General features: G+C 40.4%; 1 protein-coding gene across 1 annotated transcript in view; it reads left to right on the forward strand.

The window, feature by feature from the left end:
* The window catches only part of Efcab3 (EF-hand calcium binding domain 3), a 506,364-nt gene that overhangs the window by 37,451 nt on the left and 446,202 nt on the right, over window positions 1-22,711 (forward strand). The window contains exons 8-10 of the mRNA XM_087572380.1: window positions 2,071-2,145; window positions 16,863-17,006; window positions 19,851-19,922. Of these exons, the coding sequence (XP_087428506.1) occupies window positions 2,071-2,145; window positions 16,863-17,006; window positions 19,851-19,922 (291 nt within the window). The remainder of the gene's footprint in view (window positions 1-2,070; window positions 2,146-16,862; window positions 17,007-19,850; window positions 19,923-22,711) is intronic.

Consider the following 22,711-nt stretch of genomic DNA (forward strand, 5'->3'; position numbering starts at 1 on the left):
TTTTTTGTTTCTTTTTTTATTGGATTTTTTAATTTACATTTCAAATGTTACCCTCTTTTCAGGTTTCCCGTCTATAACCCCCATCCCATCCCCCCTCCCCCTGCTTCTATGAGGGTGCTCCCCTACCCATCCACCCACCCCTTCCTGCCTCTGTGACATTCTCCTACACTGGGGAGGTCCAGCCTTGGCAGACCAAGGGCTTCTCCTTCCTTTGGTGCCCAACAAGGCCATCGTCTGCTACAGATGCAACTGGAACCATGGGTCCCTCCATGTGTACTCTTTGGATGGTGGTTTAGTCCCTGGGAGCTCTGGTTGGTTTGTATTGCTGTTCTTATGGGGTTGCAAACCCCTTCAGCTTTTTCAGTCCTTTCTCTATCTCCTCCAATGGGGACCCTATTTTCAGTTCAGTGGTTGGCTGCAAGCATCAGCCTCTGTATTTATCATGTTCTGGCAGAGCCTCTCAGGAGACAGCTATATCAGGCTCCTGTCAGCATGCACTTCTTGGCATCGGCAATATAGAATGGTGACTGTATGTGTATGGGCTGGATCCCCAGGTGATGCAGGCTCTGGATGGCCTTTCCTTCGGTCTCTGCTCCACACTTTGTCTCCATAATCATTTGTATGCTATTATGCTGTGTAACTACATCATATTTTGTTTTTCTGTTGCCTGAATCTTTCTGGAATAAGCACTTTGACATAATGAGAGTGAAAGCCAGTGGAGGTCCCAGGAAGGCTTCGGTCCGCCGGTGACTTCTCCTGGTTCCACTGCACTGAGTCGGACTGCTTATTCCAGGAAGAAGGCAGCGTCATGCCCACTGTCTCACAGACGAATGTGGGACTTCCTTCCAAGTCTGCCATGACACATGCCTCGACGTGTGTAACTTTTAAATCTGATTTCCTTATCATTTTCAAAACTGACTGTTGGAATATAGTTTATGCCAAATTGTTTCAAAGGTTTTGATTTATTTGAAAGAAGCACAGGAAAAAAAGTTCCTAATGTTTTATAGTGAGGTAGAGTACACATCATGATGTCAACATTTTATGTCTGATTGTATAGTTCACAATTTGCAGGAGTCAAGAAAAATATACCATATCTCTGTGGTAATAAATATTTGTCATTTACATTAACCTAGCTTACATTGAATGATGTCAGAGAGAGACAGAGAGAGAGAGAGAGAGAGACAGAGAGAGACAGAGATAGAGAGACAGAGAGAGACAGAGACAGAGAGAGAGACAGAGAGAGACAGAGACAGAGACAGAGATAGAGATAGAGAGACAGAGAGGTGTCAGACAGAGAAACTGGGTGTGGTGGGAAACAACTTTTATCCCAGTGCTTGAAAAGCCAAAAAAGGAGAATTGGTTATCATTGGCTGCATAATATGTTCTGGGTCAGCCTGTGCTACCTGAGACCCTGTCTTGAAAGTCCGAAGGAGAAAAAGCGTCAAAGGAAAATACAAATACCTGTGAATCCCTTGGTTTCACCTTCACTTCTGAATATGTAATGCAGAAGCTGGCGTGCTTTTTGTTACGTGTCACGTGGGCTAGAGAGAGGTCTGAGCAATTAAGAATATTCGCCGTTTGTAAAGGGTCAGAGTTTGGTTCCCAGCATCCATAATGGGCGGTTCATAACTGTCTGTAACTTCTGCTCCTGCAGATCTGGCGCCCTCTTCTCACCTCTGCCCAAACTCACACTCACATGCAGACTCCCTCACCCTCTCCCCACGAATGCATAATTACAAATATAAATTTCATGGAACCATGAAAAAAGAGCAGGAGAGTACTGATTATCCATGATTTTGACATTCTGTTATTATGGAAATACTGTTTATTATTTAATATGGTATTCAAGTTCTTTCCTGGTCAGGCCTCTCTCTCTAAGAACTATATTTGCTATAAAAGGTAGATGTGCGATGGCTCTTGCGGACAAGCAATGAGATTCTGAGGTCAGTTAATTACTTACACTTTCTGTTTAATTAATCAGTTAATTACACTTACACTTTCTGTTTACATTTTAAGCTTATTGAGTTTACTCATGCTCTCTGTCTCCTTGATTCTGAATCATTTTTATAGTTAACGGAATGCTGGATTTTACAGAGTTCCTTAAGGTCATGAATGACATTTCTCCCTCGACCTCTCAGGATCCAGGTAAAGATAATGTTGACCAAAAGTATGAAAGAGAATGGTTTGGATGGTACCTGGTTTCATTGTAGGGCTGGAGAGAGCAACTTATGTCATTTTAGAATCTCATTTTCTTTTACTCCATAGTTTAGAGGATGCAAATTAGACAGGAGTTTTTTTTTTTTTAGTTTTTATGTGAATCTCCTTTCCTCTCTGTCTGTCTGTCTGTCTCTGTCTCTCTCTCATTCTCTCTCTCCCGTGTGTGTGTGTGTGTGTGTGTGTGTGTGTGTGTGTGTGTCCCATATGTGTGAAGGTATTCATGGAGGTCAGAAGAGGTCATCAGATCTCTCTCTCTCTCTCTCTCTCTCTCTCTCTCTCTCTCTCTCTTCCTCTCTCTCTCTCTCACACACACACACACACACACACACACACACACACACACACACACCCCTTGACCTCAGCATCACTGCAGCAGCAGCACAATCCTCTATTATCAAACTCCTCTTTTTCTGTGTGGAACTGGTAAATAACCAGATGAATTAATTTTTATGTATGTATATGTTTATGTCTGTATATAGGTGGGTGCATGTCACACACTGTGTGTGTGTGTGTGTGTGTGTGTGTGTAGGTCAGAGGACAACTTGAGTGCCGAGTCTAGCTTTTCACCTTATTTGAGGCAGTCTTTCCGTTCTTTTTACTTAGCCTCACTGGTTTGTGAGCATATGGTGAGTTTCCAGTCTTATGCGTCTCAACACAGGATTGCAGGCCAGGGAACCCTGCCTGGTCTAAGGGGGCTCTGGGGATCAGAACTCAAGTCCTCACACTTTGTGACAAGCTTTTAACTAACCAAACCATCTCCCTAGCCCTTAGACTGAGCAATTTTTGAAAAATTTAGTGCGCGCACACACACACATGTGCACAGTGGTATGTGTAGGTGAGGACAACTTTTGAACTTTGGGGATTCAGTTCTTTCCTCCCACTTTGAGTTCTGGGGATTGAACTCAGGTTTTCAGACTTGCTTGCCAAACACTTTTCCCTCTGGAGCCATTTCACTGACCCTAAGACTGGAAAAATTTTGATTATCACCCCTCCTTTCCCTATAGAATATTTCACAAAAAGAACCTTTCCCCGGTTAACCATAAACCTCTATTCATGCAAACTTCATGTTTTATGTATGTATTTTCTTTTTTTTTTATTAACTTGAGTATTTCTTATATACATTTCGAGTGTTATTCCCTTTCCCGGTTTCCCGGCAAACATCCCCCTCCCCCCTCCCCTTCTTTATGGGCGTTCCCCTCTCCATCTTCCCCCCCTTGCCACCCTCCCCCAACAATCTAGTTCACTGGGGGTTCAGTCTTAGCAGGACCCAGGGCTTCCCCTTCCACTGGTGCTCTTACTAGGATATTTATTGCTACCTATGAGGTCAGAGTCCAGGGTCAGTCCATGTTTAGTCTTTAGGTAGTGGCTTAGTCCCTGGAAGCTCTGGTTGCTTGGCATTGTTGTACATATGGGGTCTCGAACCCCTTCAAGCTCTTCCAGTTCTTTCTCTGATTCCTTCAACGGGGGTCCTATTCTCAATTCAGTGGTTTGCTGCTGGCATACGCCTCTGTGTTTGCTGTATTCTGGCTGTGTCTCTCGGGAGAGATCTACATCCGGCTCCTGTCGGCCTGCACTTCTTTGCTTCATCCATCTTGTCTAATTGGATGACTGTATATGCATGGGCCACATGTGGGGCAGGCTCTGAATGGGTGTTCCTTCTGTGTCTGTTTTAATCTTTGCCTCTCTCTTCCCTGCCAAGGGTATTCTTGTTCCCCTTTTAAAGAAGGAGTGAAGCATTCACATTTTGATCATCCGTCTTGAGTTTCATTTGTTCTAGGCATCTAGGGTAATTCAAGCATTTGGGCTAATAGCCACTTATCAATGAGTGCATACCATGTGTGTTTTTCTGTGATTGGGTTAGCTCACTCAGGATGATATTTTCCAGTTCCAACCATTTGCCTACGAATTTCATAAAGTCATTGTTTTTGATAGCTGAGTAATATTCCATTGTGTAGATGTACCACATTTTCTGTATCCATTCCTCTGTTGAAGGGCATCTGGGTTCTTTCCAGCTTCTGGCTATTATAAATAAGGCTGCTATGAACATAGTGGAGCACGTGTCTTTTTTATATGTTGGGGCATCTTTTGGGTATATGCCCAAGAGAGGTATAGCTGGATCCTCAGGCAGTTCAATATCCAATTTTCTGAGGAACCTCCAGACTGATTTCCAGAATGGTTGTACCAGTCTGCAATCCCACCAACAATGGAGGAGTGTTCCTCTTCCTCCACATCCTCGCCAGCATGTGCTGTCACCTGAGTTTTTGATCTTAGCCATTCTCACTGGTGTGAGGTGAAATCTCAGGGTTGTTTTGATTTGCATTTCCCTTATGACTAAAGATGTTGAACATTTCTTTAGGTGTTTCTCAGCCATTCGGCATTCCTCAGCTGTGAATTCTTTGTTTAGCTCTGAACCCCATTTTTTAATAGGGTTATTTGTCTCCCTGCGGTCTAACTTCTTGAGTTCTTTGTATATTTTGGATATAAGGCCTCTATCTGTTGTAGGATTGGTAAAGATCTTTTCCCAATCTGTTGGTTGCCGTTTTGTCCTAACCACAGTGTCCTTTGCCTTACAGAAGCTTTGCAGTTTTATGAGATCCCATTTGTTGATTCTTGATCTTAGAGCATAAGCCATTGGTGTTTTGTTCAGGAAATTTTTTCCAGTGCCCATGTGTTCCAGATGTTTCCCTAGTTTTTTTTCTATTAGTTTGAGTGTATCTGGTTTGATGTGGAGGTCCTTGATCCACTTGGACTTAAGCTTTGTACAGGGTGATAAGCATGGATCGATCTGCATTCTTCTGCATGTTGACCTCCAGTTGAACCAGCACCATGTATGTGTTTTTCTTGTGTGTGCTTGTTTTCCGTTGAAGTCATGTTTTTTTTCTCCTTTGACAGTACTTTCTCCACTCTATAAAAAAATCTGCATGTAATTCCTCCCTATACCTTCAGATACTTATTGACTTCCCAATTATTTATTTTGGATTACTTTTTTTAATCATATGAAAATGGGTTTATTTTTGGGTTCTTAGTTCTGATCCATTAGTCTATTAAGAACTGATGAGATTCAGAAAGTGATGTCAAGAAAATAAAAAAGCATCCTTCTAGATCAGTGTTTCTTAACCTATGGGTTGAAAACTCACAAAACCATTGAAAACCACAGATATTCACACACAGTACGATTCATAACGGTGGCAAAATGACAGTCATGAAGTAGCACCACAAATAATTTCATGGTTGGGAGTCACCACAACATGAGGGGCTGCACTTAAGATTTGCAGCATTAGGAACGTTTTAGATATTACAGGGTATTTGCAAATAATGTGTATATCAAGGAGTTAATATATATATATATGTATGTATAAAGATTTTTGAAAACTCAACAAAAATAACTTGAGTAATGCAATTCAAAAATTGGACAAATACTTTGAGTAGACATCTCTCCCCCCCATTTTTATTAAATTGGGTATTTCTTATTTACATTTCAAATGTTATTCCCTGTCCCGGATTCCTGTCCCTCAGCCCCCTAACCTCTCCCCCCTTCTATATGGGTGTTCCCCTCCCCATCCACCTCCCATTACCACATCCCCAACAATCCCCTACACTGTGGGTCCAAGCTTGGCAGGACCAAGGGCTTCCTTTTCCACTGGTGCCCCAACAAGGCTATTCACTGCTACCTATGCAGTTGGAGCCCAGGGTCAGTCCATGTATAGTCTTTGGGTAGTGGTTTAGTCCCTGAAAGCTCTGGTTGGTTGGCATTGTTGTTCTTATGGGGTTGCAAACCCCTTCAGCTCTTTCAATCCTTTCTCTAATTTCCTGCAAGGGGGTCTTGTTCTCAGTTCAGTGGTTTGCTGCTAGCACTTGCCTCTATATTTGACATGTTCTGGCTGTGTCTCTGAGGAGAGATCTATATCCGGTTCCTGTCAGCATGCACTTCTTAGCTTCATCCATCTTATCTAGTTTTGGTGACTGTATATGTATGGGCCACATGTAGGGCAGGCTCTGAATGGGCGTTCCTTCAGCCTCTGTTCTAAACTCTGTCTCCCTATCCCCTTCTATGGATATTTTTGTTCCCCTTTAAAAGAAGGAGTAAAGCATACTCACTTTTGTCATCCTTCTTGAGTTTCATGTGGTCTATGCATTGTATCTTGGGTAATTCGAGCATTTGAGCTAATAGCCTCTTATCAATGAGTGCATACCATGTGTGTTTTTCTGTGATTGGGTTACCTCACTCAGGATGATATTTTCCAGTTCCATCTTTTTGCCTATGAATTTCATGGAGTCATTGTTTTTGATAACTGAGTAATATTCCATTGTGTAGATGTACCACATTTTCTGTATCCATTCCTCTGTTGAAGGACATCTGGGTTCTTTCCAGCTTCTGGCTATTATAAATAAGGCTGCTATGAACATAGTGGAGCATGTGTCTTTGTGATATGTTGGAGCATCTTTTGGGTATATGCCCGGGAGTGGTATAGCTGGTTCCTCAGGTAGCAATATGGCCAATTTTCTGAGGAACCTCCAGACTTATTTCCAGAGTGGTTGTACCAGTTTGCAGTCCCACCAACAATGGAGGACTGTTCTTCTTTCTCCACATCCTTGCCAGCATCTGCTGTCCCCTGAGTTTTTGACCTTAGCCATTCTGACTGATGTGAGGTGGAATCTCAGGGTTGTTTTGATTTGCATTTCCCTGATGACTAAGGATGTTGAACATTTCTTTGGGTGCTTCTCGGCCATTTGATATTCCTCAGCTGAGAATTCTTTGTTTAGCTCTGAACCCCATTTTTAATAGGGGTATTTGATTCTCTGGAGTTGAACTTTTTGAGTTCTTTGTATATGTTGGATATTAGCCCTCTATTGGATGTAGGATTGGCAAAGATATTTTCCCAATCTGTTGGTTGCTGTTTTGTCCTAATGACAGTATCCTTTACCTTACGGAAGCTTTGCAATTTTATGAGGTCCCGTTTGTCAATTCTTGATCTTAGAACATAAGCCATTGGTGTTCTGTTCAGGAAATTAAAGTGTCTTTCCTTAACTTTTTTGACAACTTTTGGTTGAAAGTAATTTTATTCGATATTAGAATGGCTACTTCAGTTTGTTTCTTGGGACCATTTCCTTGGAAAAGTTTTTTCCAGCCTTTACTCTGAGGTAGTGTTTGTCTTTGTCACTAAGGTATGTTTTCTGTATGCAGCAAAATGCTGGGTCCTATGTATCTAGTATGTTAGTCTATGCCTTTTTATTGGGGAATTGAATCCATTGATGTTGAGAGATATTAGGGACCAATGATTGTTGATTCCTATTATTTTTCTTGATAGAGGTAGAATTATGTTTGTGTGGCTATCTTCTTTTGGGGTAGTTGAAAGAAGACTACTTTCTTGCTTTTTCTAGGGTGTAATTTCCCTCCTTGTGTTGGAGTTTTCTACCTATTATCCTTTGTAGGGCTGGATTTATGGAAATGAATTGTGTAAATTTGGTTTTGTCATGGAATATCTTGGTTTCTCTGTCTATGGTAATTGAGGGTTTTGCTGGGTATAGTAGCCTATGCTGGCATTTGTATTCTCTTAAGGTCTGTATGACATCTGTCCAGGATCTTCTGGCTTTCACAGTCTCTGGTGAGAAGTCTGGTGTGATTCTGATAGGCCTGCCTTTATATGTCACTTGACCTTTTTCCCTTACAGCTTTTAATATTCTTTCTTTGTTTTGTGCATTTGGTGTTTTGACTATTATGCGATGGGAAGAATTTCTTTTCTGGTCCAATCTATTTGGAGTTCTGTGGGCTTCTTGTATGTTGATGGGCATCTTTTTCTTTAGGTTAGGGAAGTTTTCTTTTATAATTTTGTTGAAGATATTTACTAGCCCTTTAAGTTGGGAGTCTTCACTCTCTTCTTTACCTATTATCCTTAGGTTTGATATTCTCATTGCATCCTGAATTTCCTGAAATGTTTTTTGGGGGGCTAGTAGTTTTTTGCATTTTGATTTTTTTTGACTGTTGTGTCAATGTTTTCTATGGTATCTTCTGCCCCGGAGATTCTCTCTCTTATCTCTTGTATTCTGTTAGTGATGCTTGCGTCTATGATTCCTGATCTCTTTCCTAGGTTTTCTATCTCCATGATTGTTTTCCTTTGTGATTTCTTTATTGTTTCTATTTCGAGTTTTAGATTCTGGATAGTTTTGTTCAATTCCTTCACCTGTTTGATTGTGTTTTCCTGTAATTCTTTAAGAGATTTCTGTGTTTCCTATTTAAGGGCTTTGACCTGTTTACTTGTGTTGTCCTGCATTTCTTTCTTTCTTTTTTGTCCTGTATTTCTTTAAATGAGTTATTTATGCCCTTCTCAAAGTCCTCTAACATCATCATGAGATGTGATTTTTAAATCAGAATCTTGCTTTTCTGGTGTGTTAGGGCATCCATGACTTTCTGTGGTGGGAGAACAGGGTTCTGATGATGTCAGTGGCCTTGGTTTCTGTTGCTTAGTTTCTTTTTTTTTTTTTTTTTGGTTCTTTTTTTCGGAGCTGGGGATCGAACCCCGGGCCTTGCGCTTCCTAGGTAAGCGCTCTACCACTGAGCTAAACCCCCAGCCCCTGTTGCTTAGTTTCTTGCACTTGCCTCTTGTCATCTGGTTGTCTCTGGTGTTAGCTGGTCTTCCTGTCTCTGACAGTGGCTTGACCTTCTTGTAAGCCTATGCCTTAGCACTCCTGGGAGACCAGCTCTCTCCCAGCAGGATCTGGGTATAGAGAGCTGGCACAGGGTCAGATCCAGGCTCAGACAGAAACCAGAAGCTGATTTGGGATTACAAGTAAATGACAAAGTGATTGTAAGTTCCATTCTTGTTAGTTATAGAAACAACTACTTCCAAAACTCTGAGACTGTTAGAGTTTCTCGTTTACCCATTAGGCAAGATCAATGTCTTAGCTCAGTCCTTGGGATCACGTATTTTTATAATCAATCAGACTGTGTTGTCTTACACTCAAGTTTACAAGAATGTGGTGTAGGATTCTTATTCCAGGAAATGCAAGCAAAACTGCTTTTCATTCACTCACATAATTTTATTAAATGCCTGCTTGTGTACAATAGATAAGATACTTGCCTCATTTCTCCTTTGGATTCTTCACTTCCTGTTTAGATTTTCCTTCAAGTTCCCATGATACTAGGCTTCTTTGTTTACTTTAAAGCCTTTTTTCCTATTTATTTATGTGTGTAGACTTGTAAATACTTCATAGCTGTTAAACCATTGCTTATATTTTAGTTTCTATTTCTAGGTTTCTAAAATGTTGGTTTCCTATATTTTAAGTTTATGGTCAAATGTTTTGAGAGTAATCAAGATCCCTTGTTTCCCTTATTACTTTTTTTTTGGTTTTATTTTATTTTATTATTTTTTTATTAACTTGAGTATTTCTTATATACATTTTGAGTGTTATTCCCTTTCCCGGTTTCCGGGGAAATATCCCCCTCCCCCCTCCCCTTCTTTATGGGTGTTCCCCTCCCCCTCCCCCCTTGTTGCCCTCCCCCCAACAGTCTAGTTCACTGGGGGTTCAGTCTTAGCAGGACCCAGGGCTTCCCCTTCCACTGGTGCTCTTACTAGGATATTCATTGCTACCTATGAGGTCAGAGTCTAGGCTCAGTCCATGTATAGTCTTTGGGTAGTGGCTTAGTCCCTGGAAGCTCTGGTTGCTTGGCATTGTTGTACATATGGGGTCTCGAGCCCCTTCAAGCTCTTCCAGTTCTTTCTCTGATTCCTTCAACGGGGGTCCTATTCTCAGTTCAGTGGTTTGCTGCTGGCATTCGCCTCTGTGTTTGCTGTATTCTGGCTGTGTCTCTCGGGAGAGATCTACATCCGGCTCCTGTCGGCCTGCACTTCTTTGCTTCATCCATCTTGTCTAATTGGATGGCTGTATATGCATGGGCCACATGTTGGGCAGGCTCTGAATGGGTGTTCCTTCTGTGTCTGTTTTAATCTTTGCCTCTCTCTTCCCTGCCAAGGGTATTCTTGTTCCCCTTTTAAAGAAGGAGTGAAGCATTCACATTTTGATCATCCGTCTTGAGTTTCATTTGTTCTAGGCATCTAGGGTAATTCAAGCATTTGGGCTAATAGCCACTTATCAATGAGTGCATACCATGTGTGTTTTTCTGTGATTGGGTTAGCTCACTCAGGATGATATTTTCCAGTTCCAACCATTTGCCTACGAATTTCATAAAGTCATTGTTTTTGATAGCTGAGTAATATTCCATTGTGTAGATGTACCACATTTTCTGTATCCATTCCTCTGTTGAAGGGCATCTGGGTTCTTTCCAGCTTCTGGCTATTATAAATAAGGCTGCAATGAACATAGTGGAGCACGTGTCTTTTTTATATGTTGGGGCATCTTTTGGGTATATGCCCAAGAGAGGTATAGCTGGATCCTCAGGCAGTTCAATATCCAATTTTCTGAGGAACCTCCAGACTGATTTCCAGAATGGTTTTACCAGTCTACAATCCCACCAACAATGGAGGAGTGTTCCTCTTCCTCCACATCCTCGCCAGCATCTGCTGTCACCTGAGTTTTTGATCTTAGCCATTCTCACTGGTGTGAGGTGAAATCTCAGGGTTGTTTTGATTTGCATTTCCCTTATGACTAAAGATGTTGAACATTTCTTTAGGTGTTTCTCAGCCATTCGGCATTCCTCAACTCTGAATTCTTTGTTTAGCTCTGAACCCCATTTTTTAATAGGGTTATTTGTCTCCCTGCAGTCTAACTTCTTGAGTTCTTTGTATATTTTGGATATAAGGCCTCTATCTGTTGTAGGATTGGTAAAGATCTTTTCCCAATCTGTTGGTTGCCGTTTTGTCCTAACCACAGTGTCCTTTGCCTTACAGAAGCTTTGCAGTTTTATGAGATCCCATTTGTCGATTCTTGATCTTAGAGCATAAGCCATTGGTGTTTTGTTCAGGAAATTTTTTCCAGTGCCCATGTGTTCGAAATGCTGCCCTAGTTTTTCTTCTATTAGTTTGAGTGTATCTGGTTTGATGTGGAGGTCCTTGATCCACTTGGACTTAAGCTTTGTACAGGGTGATAAGCATGGATCGATTTCCATTCTTCTACATGTTGACCTCCAATTGAACCAGCACCATTTGCTGAAAATGCTATCTTTTTTCCATTGGATGGTTTTGGCTCCTTTGTCAAAAATCAAGTGCCCATAGGTGTGTGGGTTCATTTCTGGGTCTTCAATTCTGTTCCATTGGTCTATCTGTCTGTCTCTGTACCAATACCATGCAGTTTTTATCACTATTGCTCTGTAATACTGCTTGAGTTCAGGGATAGTGATTCCCCCTGAAGTCTTTTTATTGTTAAGGATAGTTTTAGCTATCCTGGGTTTTTTGTTATTCTAGATGAATTTGCAAATTGTTCTGTCTAACTCTTTGAAGAATTGGATTGGTATTTTGATGGGGATTGCATTGAATCTGTAGATTGCTTTTGGTAAAATGGCCATTTTTACTATATTAATCCTGCCAATCCATGAGCATGGGAGATCTTTCCATCTTCTGAGGACTTCTTCAATTTCTTTCTTCAGAGTCTTGAAGTTCTTATTGTACAAATCTTTTACTTGCTTGGTTAAAGTCACACAGAGGTACTTTATATTATTTGGGTCTATTATGAAGGGTGTGGTTTCCCTAATTTCTTTCTCGGCTTGTTTCTCTTTTGTGTAGAGGAAGGCTACTGATTTAGTTGAGTTAATTTTATACCCAGCCACTTTGCTGAAGGTGTTTATCAGCTTTAGTAGTTCTCTGGTGGAACTTTTGGGATCACTTAAATATACTATCATATCATCAGCAAATAGTGATATTTTGACTTCTTCTTTTCCGATGTGTATCCCCTTGACCTCCTTTTGTTGTCTGATTGCTCTGGCTAGAACTTCAAGAACTATATTGAATAAGCAGGGAGAGAGTGGGCAGCCTTGTCTAGTCCCTGATTTTAGTGGGATTGCTTCAAGTTTCTCTCCATTTAGTTTAATGTTAGCAACTGGTTTGCTGTATATGGCTTTTACTATGTTTAGGTATGGGCCTTGAATTCCTATTCTTTCCAGGACTTTTATCATGAAGGGGTGTTGAATTTTGTCAAATGCTTTCTCAGCATCTAATGAAATGATCATGTGGTTTTGTTCTTTCAGTTTGTTTATATAATGGATCACGTTGATGGTTTTCTGTATATTAAACCATCCCTGCATGCCTGGGATGAAGCCTACTTGATCATGGTGGATGATTGTTTTGATGTGCTCTTGAATTCTGTTTGCCAGAATTTTGTTGAGTATTTTTGCGTCGATATTCATAAGGGAAATTGGTCTGAAGTTCTCTTTCTTTGTTGGGTCTTTGTGTGGTTTAGGGATAAGAGTAATTGTGGCTTCATAGAAGGAATTCGGTAGTGCTCCATCTGTTTCAATTTTGTGGAATAGTTTGGATAATATTGGTACGAGGTCTTCTATGAAGGTCTGATAGAATTCTGCACTAAACCCGTCTGGACCTGGGCTCTTTTTGGTTGGGAGACCTTTAATGACTGCTTCTATTTCCTTAGGAGTTATGGGGTTGTTTAACTGGTTTATCTGTTCCTGATTCAACTTCGGTACCTGTATCTGTCTAGGAAATTGTCCATTTCCTGCAGATTTTCAAGTTTTGTTGAATATAGGCTTTTATAGTAAGATCTGATGATTTTTTGAATTTCCTCTGAATCTGTAGTTCTGTCTCCCTTTTCATTTCTGATTTTGTTAATTTGGATACACTCTCTGTGTCCTCTTGTTAGTCTGGCTAAGTGTTTATCTATCTTGTTGATTTTCTCAAAGAACCAACTTTTGGTTCTGTTGATTCTTTTTTTTTTTTTGGTTCTTTTTTTCGGAGCTGGGGACCGAACCCAGGGCCTTGTGATTCCTAGGTAAGCGCTCTACCACTGAGCTAAATCCCCAGCCCCGGTTCTGTTGATTCTTTGTATGGTCCTTTTTGTTTCTACTTGGTTGATTTCAGCTCTGAGTTTGATTATTTCCTGCCTTCTACTCCTCCTGGGTGTATTTGCTTCTTTTTGTTCTGGAGATTTTAGGTGTGCTGTCAAGCTGCTGACATATGCTCTCTCCTGTTTCTTTCTGTAGGCACTCAGCGCTATGAGTTTTCCTCTTAGCACAGCTTTCATTGTGTCCCATAAGTTTGGGTATGTTGTACCTTCATTTTCATTAAATTCTAAAAAGTCTTTAATTTCTTTCTTTATTTCTTTCTTGACCAGGTTATCATTGAGTAGAGCACTGTTCAATTTTCACGTATATATGGGCATTCTTCCCTTATTGTTATTGAAGACCAGTTTTAGGTCGTGGTGGTCCGATAGCACACATGGAATTATTTCTATCTTTCTGTACCTGTTGAGGCCCGTTTTTTGAGCAATTATATGGTCAATTTTGGAGAAAGTACCATGAGGAGCTGAGAAGAAGGTATATCCTTTTGCTTTAGTGTAGAATGTTCTATAAATATCTGTTAAGTCCATTTGGCTCCTGACTTCTCTTAGTCTGTCTATGTCTCTGTTTAATTTCTGTTTCCACGATCTGTCCATTGATGAGAGTGGGGTGTTGAAGTCTCCTACTATTATTGTGTGAGGTGCAATGTATGTTTTGAGCTTTAGTAAGGTTTCTTTTACGTATGTAGGCGCCCTTTATTTGGGGCATAGATATTTAGGATTGAGAGTTCATCTTGGTGGATTTTTTCTTTGATGAATATGAAGTGTCCTTCCTTATCTTTTTTGATGACTTTTAATTGAAAATTGATTTTATTTGATATTAGAATGGCTACTCCAGCTTGCTTCTTCCGACCATTTGCTTGGAAAGTTGTTTTCCAGCCTTTCACTCTGAGGTAGTGTATGTCTTTGTCTCTGAGGTGTGTTTCCTGTAGGCAGCATAATGCAGGGTCCTTGTTGCGTATCCAGTTTGTTAATCTATGTGTTTTTATTGGGGAGTTGAGGCCATTGATGTTGAGAGATATTAGGGAATAGTGATTATTGCTTCCTGTTATATTCATATTTGGATGTGAGGTTATGTTTGTGTGCTTTTCTTCTCTTTGTTTTGTTGCCAAGACCATTAGTTTCTTGTTTCTTCTAGGGTATAGCTTGCCTCCTTATGCTGGGCTTTACCATTTATTATCCTTTGTAGTGCTGGATTTGTAGAAAGATATTGTGTAAATTTGGTTTTGTCATGGAATATCTTGGTTTCTCCATCTATGTTAATTGAGAGTTTTGCAGGATACAGTAACCTGGGCTGGCATTTGTGTTCTCTTAGGGTCTGTATGACATCTGTCCAGGATCTTCTGGCTTTCATAGTTTCTGGCGAAAAGTCTGGTGTAATTCTGATAGGTCTGCCTTTATATGTTACTTGACCTTTTTCTCTTACTGCTTTTAATATTCTTTCTTTATTTTGTGCGTTTGGTGTTTTGACTATTATTTGACGGGAGGAGTTTCTTTTCTGGTCCAATCTATTTGGAATTCTGTAGGCTTCTTGTATGCCTATGGGTATCTCTTTTTTTAGGTTAGGGAAGTTTTCTTCTATGACTTTGTTGAAGATATTTACCGGTCCTTTGAGCTGGGAGTCTTCACTCTCTTCTATACCTATTATCCTTAGGTTTGATCTTCTCATTGAGTCCTGGATTTCCTGTATGTTTTGTACCAGTAGCTTTTTCCGCTTTACATTATCTTTGACAGTTGATTCAATGATTTCTATGGAATCTTCTGCTCCTGAGATTCTCTCTTCCATCTCTTGTATTCTGTTGGTGAAGCTCGTATCTACAGCTCCTTGTCTCTTCTTTTGGTTTTCTATATCCAGGGTTGTTTCCATGTGTTCTTTCTTGATTGCTTCTATTTCCATTTTTAATTCCTTCAACTGTTTGATTGTGTTTTCCTGGAATTCTTTCAGGGATTTTTGTGTCTCCTCTCTATGGGCTTCTACTTGTTTATTTATGATTTCCTGGAATTCTTTCAGGGATTTTTGTGACTCCTCTCTATGGGCTTCTACTTGTTTATTTATGATTTCCTGGAATTCTTTCAGGGATTTTTGTGATTCCTCTCTGTAGGCTTCTACTTGTTCTCTAAGGGACTTCTTCACGTCTTTCTTGAAGTCCTCCGGCATCATGATCAAATATGATTTTGAAACTAGATCTTGCTTTTCTGGTGTGTTTGGATATTCCGTGTTTGCTTTGGTGGGAGAATTGGGCTCCAATGATGCCATGTAGTCTTGGTTTCTGTTGCTTGGGTTCCTGTGCTTGCCTCTCGCCATCAGATTATCTCTAGTGTTACTTTGTTCTGCTATTTCTGACAGTGGCTAGACTGTCCTATAAGCCTGTGTGTCAGGAGTGCTGTAGACCTGTTTTCCTGTTTTCTTTCAGCCAGTTATGGGGACAGAGTGTTCTGCTTTCGGGCGTGTAGTTTTTCCTATCTACAGGCCTTCAGCTGTTCCTGTGGGCCTGTGTCTGGTGTTCACCAGGCAGGTCACTTGCAGCAGAAAAGTTGGTCTTACCTGTGGTCCCGAGGCTCAAGTTTGCTCGTGGGGTGCTGTCCACGGGCTCTCTGCGGCGGCAGCAACCAGGAAGATCTGCACCGCCGTTTCCGGGAGCCTCCGTGCACCAGGGTTCCAGATGGCGTTTGGTGTTTTCCTCTGGCGTCAGAGATGTGTGCAGAGTGCAGTCTCTTTTGGTTTCCCAGGCGTGTCTGCCTCTCTGTAGGTTTAGCTCTCCCTCCCACAGGACTTGGGTGCAGAGAACTGTTTATCCGGTCTGTCCTTTCAGGTTCCGGCGGCGTCTCAGGCGCAGGAGTCCTGCCGCTCCCCTTATTACTTTTAAAACAAAATAAAAAACTATATATTACTTAAAATTTAAGATATCCAAGTATTGAACTCTCAAAGATCTTCAGCTCTTTCTAGATAATTACAAGTTTATTATCGACTTTAGAATATTTTTGTCCTATTTTGAGACAGGGTCTTTTGTCATCTACACTGAATTCGATTTTGATATGTAGCTGAGGCTGCCTGTGAATTCTTGACTGTCCAGCTCTACCTCCTAAGAACTCCGATTACAAGCATGTACCACTACATCTAGTTAGAATACCTTTAATATACCACTGTTACTCAGTAATGTATGTATACGTAATACAAATGTGTTTTCAGGGAAATGAATTACCAATTAGTAGCAAGGGAGAATCAGAGTGACCACATCTTACAGAACTCTAAAAAACAAACCAACAATCCCCACAAAACAAAACAAAAACAACAAAGTATACTATTGAGAATCAAGAGCTCTCTTCCCAGTTTCCTCAGTGATGTAGCCACTGGTAAGGTGCCCAGTTCCTATAAGTAATCCCTTATCCATGATCCTATAAGTAGTCATATTTAAACTTATCAGTTCAGCAGTAGCAACAAAAAGACTTGAATGTAGAAGGGGGAAGGGATGGGTGAGAGTGTTCAGATCGGGAGCGAGCAAGAGAAGGGTAATGCACGTGAATATGGTGGAGGTATGCTGTGTGTGTACGGGATGTCACAATGAAACCTGTGCATCTGGTTTTCCTTTTCCTTATTAGGTTATTGGTTCAAAACCAGGCCGTTCTCCAGGAAAAGCTGTCAGTTCTTACAGTCTGATATTTTTTTTTTCATTTTTTCCCTCCAGAATTTCAAAATGCCTTGAAGATATTTTCTAAGGTGAAAAGTGGTCGTGTGGCCATCGTTGATGTGGGTGCTGTTTTGCAAAGCATGGATATCTTAGTGAACCCTGAGACACTCAAGGATGTGATACAGCATGCTTATGAGGACAGTGAGTTATTTGAACTTTTCAAATCAGTTCTGTTACACATTATTAGTCTTCATCTCTCCTTTTCTCTCTTGACTTCACCTTTCGCTGCTGGTGCTGCTTACTGATCCCTTCATAAAAATCAATGTGGAAAACACATGAGAATGTTCTACGATTGTTCTAGTTTGGTATTTTTTTGAAAATTAAGAATAAAGTGAATTTTAAAAATTTCAACATTGCCAGGCAGGGTGTCATACACTTTTAATCTCAGTGCTTGAGAGGCAGAGGTGGGCAGACCTCTATGAGTCTGGTTTCTATGAGTTCCTGGTCAACCAGGATTAGTCACATAGAGAGACTCTATCTTAAAACACACACACACACACACACACACACACACACACACACACACACACACAACTTCAACACTGAGGTGGTGAGATAGTTCCGTTGGTTAAGGGCTTGCCTTGTTAGCACAAATACTTGGCCACACAATATGACATATATATGTACATATATGCACACATATCTATACATACTTATGTATCCATACATACAATAAAAATAAGCTAGAAATTAAAATCTTAAAACATCCAGCTTTGTCTTGTTTTCAATGGTTCTTTCTTGTCTTTATAGATGGGTCATTTCTTAAAGGACAAGGGAGGAGTGTTACTTCAGAAATGAGGAGACACAGAATTTTATTATGTAGTTTTGGTTAAAATTTCTTATTCTGTTTGATTATTCTCTATGCAACACAGCTTGGCTTCAAATTTTATATGGATTTATGAGATGTTCTATGTCATGCTAATATTTGCCCAAAGGATAAGATAGCCTACGCTAATAGATTGGTTAGTGATTGTTGAAATGATTTATTCATTCAACAAGCCAGTTAGTTATTTAATACCTACTGTGCGTGGAGTAATGATTGGTGGAATAAACATGGATAAAACACAGTTCTAGCGTGTAGAGAGCCATGGACATGACAATTCTCTGTAGTAATTACCCACAGTGTGGGTAAGGCTGCTATTGGAAACACCAGGGAGAGATTATCAGAGAAGGTGATGCTCGAAGTAAATATTGACAGGTTGGTAGGGGTCTATTGGATGAAGTGATGGTGAAGAATGAGAGAGGCGCTGTAGGCTGAGACGACAGTTTGTATAAATATGACAGGGAAAAAATATCAGATATTATGTCCTTTTTAAGTGAGCTCCACTGGCTTTTGTCACTTGCTAGTGGTGACTTTGGAGTGGTTTGAAGCTAGAACTGAACCTTGAATAGTTCCATAGGTTTGTTATTTATTTGGTTGGTTTAAATTTTTTAAAAGTATATCTGAATAAGTTGTGTCAGCTGTAGATACATATACAAACCACATGCAGGTGCCCAGAGGCCAGAGGAGCGATCAAATTCCTTGGACCTAGAGCTTACATATAGTTGTGCCTCTTCCTGCCAAACAGCCATTGCTTTGTAAAATTGTGCTTGAATATTCCTCTCTTCATACACACATACCACACACTGTCACAAAGATGCTCCTTTCTGTTAAGTATGAAAATCACCCCTGTGTGTTGGGGGTACCCCAGGCATGCTAGCCAAACACTCTGCCAGTGCTTTGTCTCCAGAACCCACGAGAATTGCCTAAATAGGTGTGTTTGATGATGAGAGTTAAAATCTACTGGGAAGTACCTAATCCATGCAGAGAGGCAAGTTGAAGTACACGGCAGGGATTTGGTAGAGAGTTATGGCTTAGAAGTAGAAGAGGATTGGTGGAGAAGTGGATGGGTTGGGATCAGTACAAGTTCAGACCACAGCATAATTGTTTGTGTGCTTTTCTCAGTACTTACAAATAATCGGTTGAAGTGGATTAGAGGAGAAAGGCTTGTAGGGTCTGTGTTGGCTCTCCCCCGTGGTGGTGAGAAGACAGAGTCTGTGGATGGTGGTGTGAGATCAAGGGCGTATGGGAGCTGGGTGTGGTGTGTGGTGGCACACGCCTGTGATCTAGACACATACCTGTGATCCCCCGGCACATGTATGTGATCCTGGGACATGTCTGTCATTCCCACAGTTTGGGGCCAGCAGGGACTTTACAGTGAGTTCCAGGCCAGCTTAAGTTATAGCATCAGATTTTATCTCAAAAACAAAGCAAAAACAATCTACGGGGGTAGAAAAGATGACTTTGGAAATAAAAGCTGCGCAGGAAACTTCTGTGTTTGGGTGGCTTTTGAGTCTCGATGCTATCTGGTATGGGGTAGGTCTCAAGCTGTTTGGCTTCCACATTAAGGGAAACAAAGATTCGGCACACCACTAATGTCACACACGTAGAGGGATTGACTCTGTAGATGCTCTTAAGTAGATTTTACTCATTCAAAATCATTCTTAAGTGATAGGAAGTAGATGTTTTGCTAAGAGTTGGGGAAATAATTGAAATACACATTCCTGGTTCCTGGGCTCACAATCTGGAATCTGAGACAAAGGAATAAATGCTTGAAGTGCTATCCATAGTAAATCCTCAAAAAATATTACAGAATGCTAACCAGATTATCTGCCATAGAGACTTAGGGTGTGGCTGTTTCCTTTAATGAGGACAGCTATGGTCTTAATTTTTTCACTTCATTGTGTTTTGAGTTACTAATGAACAATTCCGGAAAGTTCTCAAAACTCATGGTGGCTGCCCTCTGACTCCACCTTCCCATGGTGGCTGCCCTCTGACTCCACCTTCCCATGGTGGCTGCCCTCTGACTCCACCTTCCCATGGTGGCTGCCCTCTGACTCCATCATCTTCCCATGCTTCTGAATCAAATTCGTATTGCATTCAGGTTGTCAGTTACATCTATGCTCAAAAACAATGGAAGTGCTTTAAATTCCTTTCTATCGCAGGTTCCCACACCATGGACATCGGAGACATTATATTTACGTTGGACGAGCTGCAGCAGCAGTATGAAGACATCTGTAAGGGATCCCACGTGGCTAGCCCTTTAGTTTATACGTAATCTTTAAGTCAACTCCTAGCCGACAGTTTTAAGAAATCTTTTGAGTAAGCTGTACACCTCTATTCCTAACTTTCTAACAAGGAGACCAGAACACAACGTCCTACGGGTGTTCTTTCCTCATATTGATCGCCTGACAATCTCCGACACGAATTCTTCACGCGTTCTTTACCGTTTCTGGTTATTTGGTATAGTTCTTAACTAAGTATGTCCCATTTGATCTTTTGATGTGCTCTATGCCACATTTTAAATTTCAGATCTTCATTTGTTCAAAATATAATTTTGTCAAGGTTATCCCAATAATTGTTAAAGTTCTGCAGTCTGGTTAAACTTATAACAAAAAACAAGCTCTGTCTTCAATTTCCCCTCAGCTTACGTTCTCCAGGGGCAGCAGTTCTTTGAATATTTTAGATGACTCCTTGATATTCCTACTTATACCTTATTGTTAATTTTTTAATTAAAATTAATTGACAAATATATATATCCCGATGTGCAAAGCGTGATGATTTTTGTAATGCACACGCTTACTTATTGAAGAGAATCAGCATTTCCATCTCCCCAAACATTCATCTTTCATATGTATTGGGAACTTCCAAACTTTTAAACATTTTAGAATTTTTGAGAGAGTAAGCGTTCTGGTATGTCCTCCACATCCACCCTCACCACACACAAGTCCATTCTTCCAACACATTTATAACCAACTCAGTGAGCTTCTAGCTCAGTATTAATGCTAGTAAACCTCAGAGAACACTGCTTACAGCCGTTGTATGGTACCTCGTGGGTGCCTTCTTTCTTTCTCTAGAACACTAATCCCTTTCTTTTAATTAATACTTGCCATTTATTTATTTGCTAGCTCTTTTTAAAGAGCAATTTTAGTACTGATTTGACCTCAACTGCTCTCAAATATCAGACAGTTATCTTTGTAAACTTGGACGTACCCATCTTTCTGTCAGCCCTGTCTTACTGCAGAATCTTGTCTCCCAGTACTCTGACGTGCAGGTCCGACAGCTTGCATACTGGAGAACTAATGGGTTTTGTGGATCTTTGCAACCTCTGGACGTTTGCATTCGAGGCTTCCCTGTTACCTATTTTCTGGGTTCTTCACTTCTCTATCTGATTTTGTCTTCGTGTTCACTAATAGACGAATATTGAATTGTGTTACTTGTTTTTTTTTTAAATGATACACATTTTAGACATTAATTATTTTCAGATGGATGTTTCCCAGATTTTTCTTTTAGTCTGAAAACTTATTTCCTAAGTTATCTAGAAGCATCTTAGTTTAAAATAGTCCTATTTACCTGATTTTTTTTTGATTTTGGCAGCATATAAAAATTGTCGCAATATTGATGTCTTGAAATATTTTTCTGTGTTTTCTTCAAGTGCATTCATGGTTTCAGGACTTAAGTTTATGTTTTTGACCTTGTATTTTTATATGGCGAATTTCTAAATTCATTACTTTATTAGTTCTAGTGAGTTGTGATGGAATCTTAAAAAGGGCTTTGCATTTGTAAGACCTTGTTATCTGGAAACAGGGACAATTTATGTCTGCTCCTACAATTTGGGTGTCTCTTTTCCTGACCCCTATTGCTAGGATTCCCAGTGCTGTGCTGGAGAGAGTGGGCCTGACCTTAAAGGGAAGGCTTTCTACTTTTCAATACCAAGTAAGAGGTTCGGCAGATGTTTGTCTCGTGTGGCTTTTATTGTTGAAGTATATTCTGCATCCAACCTGGCGAAAGGTTTTTGCATCAAATACTGTTCAGTTTTATCCAATGCTTTTCCTGCGTCTCTTGAAGTCCCCATGATATTTTTGTCCTTCGTATTGCTCGACGTTTTAAGTTACATTCATGTATTATTGTGCCTCAGTGTGGATAAACAAGTGTGCTATTCACACAAATAGGTCGGAGGGAAATTCTCTCTTGTCGTCATGTGGGTCCTGAGGATCAAACTCAAGTTGTTCAACTTGGTGGCAAGCACCTTCCCCCACTGAGCAATCTTGCCAGCCCTCCTTTCAGCTGCTGATATATATATATATATATATATATATATATATATATATATGCATATATATTATATTTATAAGCTTCTATGTGTTGTGTCATCTTTGCATACCGGGTATAAAGGCCGATTGGACATGGTGATTGATCCTTTATATATTCTGTTGAACACCCTGGCTGGTATTTGTTGAAAATATTTGCATCTGTGTTCATTAGGATATCGTCCTGTAGTTTTCTTTTCTTAACAGTGTTCTTCTGGCGTTGGCGTCACAGTGATCCCGACCGTATGAATGTAGAGGGGCTGGAGACAGACAGCTCAGTAGTCAAAAACACATACTGCTCTGATCGGGGGCCCAAGGTTGTTTTCCCAGCAGCTATGTTGGGTGACTCATACTGCCTGTAATTCCAGATCTAGGATCCAGCACCCTCTTCTGGACTCTGGGCACCTGCATTCATGTGAACATACCCTCCATGTGCACATAATTAAAAACAAAAGTTCATGAAAAAATGCATTTAGAAACATTTCCTCTACTTTAATTTTTGGGAAGTGTTTATGTATTAGTTCCCATGCAAAGGTTTTTTTGGTACCTACTAGTGATACCATTGCATCCTGGGGTTTCCTTTGAGGATACTTTTGTTACTAATCTGTCACTTTATTTGTTACTAGTCTGTTTAAATATTCTACTTTCTTTATGATTGATGGAAAAATGATAAATTTCTTGTGATTTATCCATTTCTAGATTATCCAATTTGTTGA

This window comes from Rattus norvegicus, chromosome 10, assembly GCF_021556685.1.
Source record: "Rattus norvegicus strain SHRSP/BbbUtx chromosome 10, alternate assembly SHRSP_T2T, whole genome shotgun sequence".
Lineage (NCBI taxonomy): Eukaryota > Metazoa > Chordata > Mammalia > Rodentia > Muridae > Rattus > Rattus norvegicus.